The sequence below is a fragment of the Lycium ferocissimum genome, chromosome 3 (assembly GCF_029784015.1).
Source record: "Lycium ferocissimum isolate CSIRO_LF1 chromosome 3, AGI_CSIRO_Lferr_CH_V1, whole genome shotgun sequence".
NCBI classification, from domain to species: domain Eukaryota; kingdom Viridiplantae; phylum Streptophyta; class Magnoliopsida; order Solanales; family Solanaceae; genus Lycium; species Lycium ferocissimum.
Window position 1 is genome coordinate 62,096,933 of NC_081344.1, and position 11,207 is coordinate 62,108,139.

The 11,207-nt window shown below is 37.2% G+C and overlaps 1 protein-coding gene across 1 annotated transcript; it reads right to left on the reverse strand.

Moving 5' to 3' along the window:
- Window positions 1-7,519: 7,519 nt before the first annotated feature.
- On the reverse strand, window positions 7,520-10,096 carry LOC132051163 (E3 SUMO-protein ligase SIZ1-like). Its single transcript, XM_059442429.1, has 2 exons — window positions 8,814-10,096; window positions 7,520-8,209 (listed from the first exon to the last, which is right to left on the reverse strand). The coding sequence occupies exons 1-2, from the start codon at window positions 9,058-9,060 to the stop codon at window positions 8,070-8,072; spliced, it is 387 nt and encodes a 128-aa protein (XP_059298412.1). The 5' UTR covers window positions 9,061-10,096; the 3' UTR covers window positions 7,520-8,069.
- Between the last annotated feature and the right edge of the window lie 1,111 nt (window positions 10,097-11,207).

An 11,207-nucleotide genomic window follows, 5' to 3' on the forward strand; every position in this document is an offset into this window, starting at 1 on the left:
TTCCGATTCTTAACAACAGCATCATATTCAGCTTGCATGGCTTCTCACTAGTAAGGGTGAGGACACGCTTGTTTGTATGTACGAGGAACAAAGGACGAGGAGAGTTGGACACTAACACTAAACTATTTAGGTTTGAGGCCATTTGTTTTGGAGCGTGTGACCATAGGATGAGTTGAAGTGGTTTCTACGGGTGAAGGAACAGATGGAGTCGAAGCAAGTGTGGGTTGGGAAGGGTTATCGTTGGGTGAGTGAGAAGGTAGGTTGGAGGGCAGGGGTATAACGGAGGGAAGTGGCATCGATTAGGTGCTTGGTTGTTGGCGATTGATAGGTTATTAATGGTCCGGATGACGGTTAGGTGTTCTTGTGTGTTGGTGCAGTTGCGGCTGGTAATAAAGGAGAAGATAAATTTTGAGAATTTCGATATACATGTGTGACGTTGAGTTGGGCAATGGAGAGTGCACGATTGAGTTGAGACAAGTTGAACTTGATGGTTTATTATTTACAGGTTGAACATCAGAACAAATTTCCCAAGCAATATTATCGCTTTGTTTGATTTTTAGATTGGAAAAAATATTCTGAAAAGGATAGGTGTCTACAAAAAACAGAACATCCCTTGATAAATACATTTTATTTTGTACGGGATCAAAACATTGGTGGCAATAAAATTTATTAGAAAATCCTAAATATACACAGGGACTGGAACGTGGCTCTAATTTATTTGTGGCATATGGTTTGAGCCACGGGCAACATAAACAACCAAAAATTCTAAGGGATTCATACTTTGGAGCCTCTTGAAATAAAATTTCATAGGAACATTTATTTTGTAAATTTGGAGTGGTAAGACGGTTTATAAGGTAGACTGCTTGGTGACAAGCAAAACTCCAAAAAAGTGAGGGCAAGGAGGCCTGGTGCAACAAGGTTTTGGCAGTCTCAATCACATGCCTGTGTCGGCGTTCAACTAGTGCCACTCTTTGGGGTGTGTATTGTGGTGTCACTAAGTGTTCAATACCATGGGTTTCGAGATAGGAGGATAAATCTTGAAACTCACCACCACCGGCAGTGTAGAGAGACAAAAATTTTATTTGAAACCGTCGCTCAAGTAAGGGATGTAAAGCTTGAAAGACATCCGGAACTTCTTTTTTTTATTTTTATTTTAAAGTGAACAACCACATGCATTTCAAGTACTAGTCCACAAATAAGACATAATATCTCTTGCTATCAATTGACAAAACAGGAGAGGGCCCCCATAAATCACTATAAATAATTTGCAATGGTCGTTGACTTTGTAATGAATTTTCAGAAAAAGGTAACCTGTGCATTTTATTAGAATAATACGAATTACAAACAGAAGTGGTTCTAGAATGTGAAACTGGAATAGAAAACTGATGCAAAATCGTGTTTAAAATACGACTATTAGGATGTCCTAAATGTTGACACCCAATTTTGTCCTTCCTTCATTTAATTTTATATACTCGGGCTTCTAAATTTATCGACGAGCTAAATACTTTATTTTCGCTACTTTTATTTTCAAAGATTACTAGCAGTACTTTATCACAATTATTTAAAGGACCCGTCATCGTTCATTTAGGATTTGTACTCGTTAAATTAATTTTTACTTTGTTAAATCACTTACTAATTACTATTCAATTTCACATTGTATATATTATACTAGTTACTAAATTAGAAGCCCAAAGTGATTTAAAATGGAGGAGAAAGGATCCATATTTCAGCTAAATTAATGGCCCAAACGGGCCAGCCCATTACCTTTTAATACCCAGCCCAACAACCAGACCAGCCCACACCACATTACCCGACCAGCCCACGACCCGGTCCGGCCCATTTTCCTTTCACTTCATCAGCCTTCCTTACCTAATCCCTCATTTCTCACTTCAGCCGCCTCTTCTTTCTCTCTCTCGCTCAAACGTCTCTCCTCCCTCTCTCCTCCATTTTCAGCTACAATCCAACTCCCTTTCACCTTCACAGATGTTGCTTTTCCATTTCCATACAAGAAAAACGTCCCTATGTCGCTGTCGTTGACAGAGAAAGAAATTTTTTTTTAGCTCCAAAACATACGAAATCCTCAAAGATCAGAGGAATTCGGTCCACTTCGGGCATAAATCCGAAGCAAATCACGTGATTGAAGCCCCAACGTTCGGATTAGCAAGATTTTTGACTCATTTTCGAATTTGGATTTCAAAAGATCCCGCCCAATCCAGAGCCAAAAACCCTACAAATCACCCTATAAATACCGGTTTTATCCATCAAAAAGGGGAGCTTACTCAAAAAATTTGATACCATTCGACAAAGTATTTTCTTATACGGGTCCTTTTTAATAGCCATGGCCTCACTCTAAAAATTACGGTCAACATTTTTTTTCTTTCATTCTTACGTTTGAGACTTTAGTTACTTTAATCGAGTTCGGTTTCGTTCGCGTTCGAGCGTAGATTCGAGGTCATCGACACCCTGTTCACTGCACCATCAGCAGGTAAAGTTTGATGTATTTCGACTTACTATTTTGTTAAGAATTCCGTTAGCATAGAAAGTCACGTTGTGATGTCTTGATTATACCGTTTCGCTCTAATCTGGGCTCACTGGTGCTGTTTGGATTCGTTTAGATACTATCGCATTTTATACGCTTGTTATTGTTGCATGATCTCGTTCCAGTATATGTGTGTCTATTTTTATATATCACGTTCTAGATGGAATTCCAAGTAAGGAGTTATGTGATTGTCATTTTGTTCGATCTGATAAGTTTTTAGCATAAGCTTAGGTGCTGTTTGGTTTCAATTTTCCGTGAACCTGTGGACTATGTGTTAGTTTAAAATGGGATTTGCGAATGAGACTATTTTTGCGTTCTGCTGAAATCAGTTAATGAATATCGGGGTCCCGAATGCATGAAACATATTAATAGTACAGTCGAGTCTTAATCACAAAGCTGTTCTCCGACATTAGCTTAGACTTTAAATAAACTAAAAGATTGCTGAATTCGTCGAAAGCGTTATGAAGGACAGTTGCATTGATAGTGCCAGTCGTTGCGGTCATGCTTCTTCCTGCTATCTTTTCTCATTCTTGTTTGGTTAGTCATGTCCTGGTAGCTGTGGCATTCTGATGTTTGTTTAGTTTAGCGTCACCATATTGGTCATGGTATTTAAGTTCTTGTCCCTGTCAACTTAGCCACTATCATGTTTTGTTTCCCTTTCTAGTCTAGTTCAATCCTATGCTCTTTTCAAATTCCTGTAGATTAACTATGCTTCAGTTGGTTTTCTGCTTCAGTATATAAATCCAATGCTATTTTGGATTGTCTCTGTCAAATGGCTACTGCTTTGCCTAAATTTTCCTTAGGTTAACAATGTCCTATAATCGGCTTGACACCATGATCAGTGGGCTTAACCCCCTGTTTGTTTGAACTAATATATGTTTAAGATGGAACTAGTTTTGATTACTTGAGGTGTACCTATACTTGTTTGGTCGTAATCAGAATCAGCTGCAGTCCATGTTATTCGTACGGTCAAACTGCGTCCCTGTGATCAATTGGTCTAAATCAGACGCCGCACTTCACGATGTACTGTTGATAATGAAATAAGATCTCCATGTTTACCATTATTTGAGTTGTGTGAAGTTCCCATTTCGAGCATGTATGATAAGTGTGCATAACAAAACTACCCCTTTGAGTGATCTCCTTACTTGCATCTTCGTTGCCTTTGATTGCTATCTTATTGGTTGAAATACATGGTCTCAGAATTAGAATCTTTGAAATCTTCGCTTTTACACCCCAAATAGGCTGATAAAGAATCCCATGAATGTAATGTTGAATTTCCTTCCTTAATAACCCAGCTGCTGTACATAGAATTTTTTATTTTGTTTTTTTAAAATATAGCTCTAAATCCTAAATCTCTTTAAATTTCTGTCCTAATTGTTGCTGCTTTGACGTGTCATGGTTGTTTGTTTTTGGTTACTGAACTGTAAAAGGATAGAGCATACACTTGGACAGAGAATAGTTGTTGCTTGGTATACTTTGCCATTGAAAGTCTGTTACCTTTCGATAGAAATGGGTTGTTTTTTTTAAGGTCGGTCTCCGTCTGCGTCTTAGAATAGCTGGTTTTTTATCGCCACTGCTCGACGGCACCAGTTGTTACTGGTTGTGTTTTCCTATAGTTCTGATTAATTGGCATTTCTGTGGCATTTCGCTAAATCCTTAAACATATGCTTTAAGATGTTTTCGTCTATTGACTATGTGATATTTGACTTTGTGATATTCTTCTTTAGCTACTGCTTTCCTTATTTACAATCCAAATTATCCTTTTTATAAATTCCCACCTACTAATCCTTTTCTTTCATTTTTTTTGTGCATGAACATAGCATATGAGTCCGAGGGACTCGCTCATCTCCTGCATTCAACGTTGGGCTAAAAGCCCAACACAATATCCACGGGTCATCTTCTTTCAACTCCGTCCGCAGCATATATAGAAAACAAAATCTGGGCCACAACCCAATAAGCAGTAACAACCGTAGCAGCAATAGAAAAGAACTTGCTGGGCTTAAGCCCAATGACACGAACAGTCCACAGCGGATGGGCCTTAATAAATGGGCCAGATCCATTTAACCTTTCCTCTCCTCCTTATTTAACTTCTTGTGTATTTTTATTTGCTTTGTATGACTAACATCTTATCTTGTTTTATTTTAGATGAATCTCTAGTAAGTTAATGGGTTTAGTTTAGTGAATGGGTAGGAAGAGCTAACAATTAATTCCACAAGTTTCATTTTTTTTTCTTTTGTGTCAAAACTATTTACAGCATCTAATATTGATGTTTATTTGGAGTAACTAATTTACAAATAGCATAACTATATATTTTGAGTTAATAGAATCATGTCGTATCTTAAATTTCCAAAACGTTATTAATACACAAATACGAATTCAAGGATTTTTTTTTTATAAATCATTTCTTCAAGATTCATCAAATTATGCATATTTTTAAAACTAACACAATTAAAGAGAAAGAAATTCACATCCTTGTGAAAGCAAAGCTAGATTTAGTTTGCATCTATATTATTAATGCTATTTTAGTCAAAGTTCAAATTCGTTAAAATCTATTACTTATATGCAAACCATTACATTTTTTTTTAATTTACTTTCAATGGTATTTAAAGTTCCCTTTTATGCAATTGCTATACTTACTACAAATCTTACTTCGAATAACATTATTGTATTTTCATTTGAGTATTAACAATATTTACAAGCATTTTTTAATAGCATCATTATATTCCTTTCTTCAAAACTTTAACAATCTTTATAGGTCATATTTTAAAATAGCCGTTAAGGTCCTTCTTCTATACAAACTATTATATTTTCTACAAGTCTTATTTTAATAACATTATTATATTTATAACTTTAACCACACTTATAAAATTATTATTCTTTCTACAACGCTGTATTTACACTTAGCCTAATTAACTACAAGTCCGGTCGGATTAACCATTGTTAATGGAATTTAGAGGATGCCTAATACCTTCCCTCTAGGTTAGTTGAACCCTTACCCAGAATTTTGGTTTCGTAGACTTTAATAAAATCAACTTTAGATAATTACTTTAAACAACCTTAGGTGCCCTAATTCACCGTAAATAATTAGGTGGCGACTCCTTTTACTTTAAATAACCCCGGAATTACCGGGATGTTGTAAACTATTTTTACTTAGGTTAAAATAGGGTATGACACTAAATTCCGATGCCATATGTATAGATAATGAAAACATTGCATTGAGGTGAATGATGTGCACTACCTGACGGCCACTCATATAGCCCATCTCTATTCTGCCAGCGAAACAAAGATGTCCTCGTAGTCAGATCCTTCACAAAATAATAAAAAGGAAAAAAATTCAATGGAAGAATGGTTATCTTGGCAAAATTTGGAAACAAAAATAAGATTATTTTTTATAGCACGAGAACATAAGGTATTGAGAAGTTTAAATTGCTGATTTGATGCACTTATGTTAGTGTTACCGGTATGAGATATTGGGATGGTGTTACCATCTCCCATTGCTATCTCCTCTGGACCGTGGTAGTTGTGCACATCAGTAAAGTTTTGAGCATCTGAGACCATATGATGAGTGGCTTCACTGTCAACGATCCAAGGAGCTTGTTGAGTTGAAAAGCGAGCAGCATAGTTTGCCTGAGCTTGTAGGTGATTGTGTGATTGAGATCTGCAGACTTTGGCAGAATGACTAGGACGGTCACACAATTGGCACTTCAGAGTGTTGTCATAGCGCTGCCGTTAGTTGTTTTTTCCAGTGCACCATGGTTGGGCACGCCATGGCTGGTTGGTGTTGGGAGAATTTGCACTTGGACGCCTGTTAAAGTTGTTTCCTTGGCAAGGTTGCATGTTCGTTTTCTATGCAACAGCAGAAGTAATTGGTGTTGATAATGGCTTCTTTGCTTGTTCATGCTTTATGAAAAGTTCACGATCCGGCAACTTTTCATAAAGTTCTGGATAAGAGAGTAATAGAATCTCTTGCACGGATAGCAGCAGATATTTCACGGAATTCAGGTCCAATTCCAGTGAGGATTTTGATAATCAGTTCGTCATTAGACACAGGAGCTCCAGTAGTGGCAAGTTCATCACAGAGAGATCGAACTTGGTGTAGATAATCAGCGACAGGAAGGGTTTCTTTCCAGAGATGAGCCAGGCGATTGCGCAAACTAAAAATTCTTGTTTGTGATTTGTTAGCATATGCAGTGTGCAAAGCATCCGAAGCAGCAGCGGCAGCTGTAGCAGCAAGCGTTGGATCAACTGAGGCCAAGATAGCGTTTTGAATTAGTTGATCTTGGCGATACCATGAAACAAATTCAGGATTTCGATGTCTTGATTATTTTGAGCCACTGTGCGGTTAAGGGCAGAGCGAGAACCATCGAGATGGCCATAAAGGTTGTGACCACGCATAAGCATGGACACCTGTGCTTTACAAAGGGAAAAATTGTGGCTGCCAGTTAATTTGATTGGTAACTGGGTGACAGGATTAAACTGAATAATTGTTGTGTTGGCATCTGAATTGCTTACAGTGATGTTTTGGGCCATTCTGATGGGAAGGGTGGGAGGGCTTATTAGGAAAAAAATACTCGTGAGAGTTGATTGGCTCTTGATACCATATGAAGTGTAAAACTGGCAGTAGAATAAAAAGAGCTATGAATTGTATTGATTGTAGACCGAGTATATATAGATCCTATACAGCTTCTACGGTAAGGAGATAAACTAAGAAAAGGATAAGACTTATCTAAGTATAACCTAAATATCCAGAGTAAGTTACAACAGAGAGTCCTAACTGGTAGGAACTATTAAATCTATAATTTAAAACTATGAATCACATATTATCTTTTATTATCTACTACCCAGTAGCACAGATATTGGGTAACTTTGTCCATCAAGGCTTAGATGGGGAGAACCAGCATTTTATCTCGATTAAAATTTAACCACAATCTCCCATCATCTCAATGGCTAGCGATAGGAGTACACAACAGGAGAAACACAAATCCGAAAATGCTACAGTCTATAAATTACTCAATGTAATAAGATTTATAGGCTATAGGCCCCTCCTCTTATGAGGCAAAGAGGAGGTTCTGAATGAATAAATGGCTCCCCCTTATAGCTACTGTACATCCAGTGGTAATTACCAACTGGTGTATTTTAAACCTAGCTAAGCTTTCCAAATGTACAGTTAGCTTGCCCTATCCAAGCTATTCAAATGTACATTTCACTTGCAAGGAACCGTCTACAAAAAGGAAGAGAAGTATATGGCCACGCCCTTTTCATGATGCAAAGGAGGGTATGGCAGCAGGGATTCCAAGTCCAGACAATAGAATACAAAAATCGGAAGGTTCAGAGCTCACCAATCAGAACTCCTAAATATCCAGCACAGGAATTGAAGTCAGTTTCCTGTTGGTAGATGCATGTTCATCTCCAAGCCAAAAAGATAAATTACCAAGCCAGCAGAGAAGATCCTACAAACAGGTATCATGTGGTTGAATCCTTATTTTTGCAGTAGAAGTAACCACTATTCCTCTAATGTGAGTTCGGCTCCCTATTCAGTGTCTGAATCAATAGTCAGATACAATCTCGGTCTTACAGAATGACGTTGGCGAGGAAAATTAAACGGACCCTCTGATCTTTCTCTACCGCTCTTCTTTGATACTCCGTCATTCATGCCAAGAAGCAATGAAGCTGTGTATAGAGTAGCATCATTAAATAGGTTCAGATAACTTCAACAGAAGAACAAAGAAAAAAGAATAATTCTGACGACATCTCTTATCTCACATATAAACATTTATCATGCACATTGGGAACTACTTGAAAAGGTAATAATAGCATACGAGTTCCACAAAACTACCCTAGGTGCGTGTATGTGGTCATATTAGAGTTCTAAATTTACTATATTAAGCATTCAAACATGACTAGTCACAGAAAAAATAATTATGATAAAAAAAATATATGGTATATTTACCCCAAATGTAAATACTAGTTTTGTTATATAGCAGATTAAGAGAATTAACATGTATAGAGGAGAGAAATGGGCTAGGAAATGTAGTGATCTGAATGAACAGTTGTGTAACTAGTATTTGAGACCTGATACTCCCAACAATCTTCCTAGAAGGCGGTTGGGGAGTTGGGGGCTCTTTAGGTGTATGATCCTTTTTGTTGGTATGGTAATATTTACAGTTTGTTAACAAAAGAATAATAATATTTGTTGCAATCAAAAGTACTAGCCCTCAATGTAAATGCATATATAATGTGAATGTTGACATTTCTTCTATAAATGCGGAAATACCATTGTCAGCCAATGAGTCCAAGGAAGACTCTTTGGATTGCGACGGCTTCCCTGAGCTCAACCCATTTGCAACTTTAGAATCCCCACCTGCGCCAAGCCTAAGTGAAGTCCAATCCTCAGTATGAACGTCAGTTGACACACCTGACTGATGCCCCATATCCGCCTCAGCTGATGCAGCCAATATCTGAAGTGATAAGGGATCCGTACTGCCAAATGATAGGGGATTATTAACTAAACCATCATTCATTTCAGCATACGGACGATCAACAGGAGATTCAGGAAGAAGAGAACAAGATCCAATGCCAGTGTCTGCAGCCAACGAGTAGCCATTAAAATCTACTACTAAAGACTTGAGACATCAGTATCTGAACCAAATAAACCCGGGGCCCCCTGGTTAACCGTAGGCAAAGACCACATATTTATCCCAAGTTCATCATCATTTGCATTGAACAGCCCCAGGCTTGAACTCCCATCATTAACAAGTGCATGGTCGTCCTGGCAAGAATCTGAAATTCCTTTAGGCCTACCGGGAAAAGAGACTTTAGGTGCATCAGTATGGTTGTGATTGTAAATGGATGCAGAAGAGATAAGTGGCTCATTTTCTTCGTCAGAATCACTTAGGACAATAACTTCAACATCTCTAGCTGGTGCTGGGGGACTACGGTCATTACGACCATTGTAGTTATTTTTTTGATCAAATCTTCTTTTATGAATATTCCAGCTGAACAACGCCTCTTTCACAGTACCCGGCATCACCCAAGTCAACATCACTTATCATATATATATTTGTCAACTTAAGATCACAGACTCTGAATCCAGTCAAATATTATCATATAAAACGAGACGGTGGTAGTAGTTATCAAATGAAACAATACCGTCACATAAAATGAAATGGAGAGAGTAGTAATTTAAAAAAAAAAAAATAGTTTAAACCAAACAGGCCAAGAAGGAAGTAAATTGTTGCAGGGCAGGAAAGGTTAGACAACATTTTTGCACATTTGGTATTGAATCATGAACAACTGTGCATTCTGTAATTCCCAAGCATCAAGTTAGCAGCGAAAATTAGTTAGCGAAGACATCAAATATTATATGCCAGAAGATATCAGAAGGGCAAAAGGAAATGCAAATAATGATTGAGCTAACTAAATCACCTCCCAAATAGATTTCCAGCAGCAAGAGTAGTTCCTTGAACATAGTAATCGACATTCTCTGTTACCTCCTCCAAGTTATTTGCAGTTTGCAGAACCTGCCAGAAGAAGATAAGAAAATCAAGCTACAGGTGTCTCAACATAAGACTTCATTTCCAGCTACAAAGCATAGATCGAAAAATAAAGAAATTTTTCTTCTCAGATATTTTACATTTGGAACTATGCATAAGTGAAAAGAATTCCGTTGTACGAGTCTCCAAACTAATAATCAAATATGCATGATATTCATCTTCTTCATCTGCCACTCTTGAGGATTCGTTGAGACGGGTACGTGTATTCTTGTAGTAAACTGTCCAAATTCCCTTGCAACCCGGTAAAGCTTCCTTCAAGAAATAAAATTTAGCATCAAAATTACTTTCCCCAGCTAGATTTAAGTACATTATTCACTATCAGGCAATGTCATGATATGCTGAATATCTATGATTAATTAAGTTATAAAACAACATAACATTTTCCATTAGTCCAAGTTAAGATACCAATCAAGGTTGCGTAAGTAAGAAAGCAGAGAAACACAGAAATTCCTGAACGCTTAGCACTTTTAGAAAGCTCATAAGTCATCTCATTGATATCAAGATATGAACATTGAACAGAGAAAAGCAAAGAGAACAATCGCATCATTCAACAGGAAAACTGTAGTACCATTAGAGAATAATCACATCATTCACCATGGTACAGCACAGAATGCCCCTTAATACTGAATATATTTGCTTGATTACAAAAAAAAAAAAAAAAAGGACAATATTTTTTATTTTTTTTAATCAAGCAAATATATTAAGTATTAAGGTATCCTGTGTTGCACCATCGTGAATGATGTGATTATTCTCTCATGGTACTACAGTTTTCTGGTTGAATGACGTGATTGTTCTCCTTGCTTTTCTGTGTTCAATGTTCATATCTTGATATCAATGAGATGACTTATGAGCTTTCTAAAAAGTGCTAAGCGTTCAGGAATTTCTGTGTTTCTCCGCTTTCTTACCGACGCAACCTTGATTGGTATCTTAACTTGGACTAACGGAAAATTTTCTGATGTTTTATAACTTAATTAATCTTAGATATTCAGCATATCATGACATTGCCTGATAGTGAGTAGTGTACTCAAATCTAGCTGGAGAAAGTAATTTTGATGCTAAATTTTATTTCTTGAAGGAAGCTTTACCGGGTTGCAAGGGAATTTGGACGGTTTACC

Bases quoted from the DNA above. Each gene is read 5' to 3' on its own strand.
- LOC132051163 (XM_059442429.1), bottom strand. From the start codon at position 9,060: ATGAATGATGGTTTAGTTAATAATCCCCTATCATTTGGCAGTACGGAT. The intron at 8,210-8,813 runs GTATTTCCGCAT...CTCTATACACAG, and splicing joins GGACTCATTGGCTGACAATG to CTTCATTGCTTCTTGGCATG.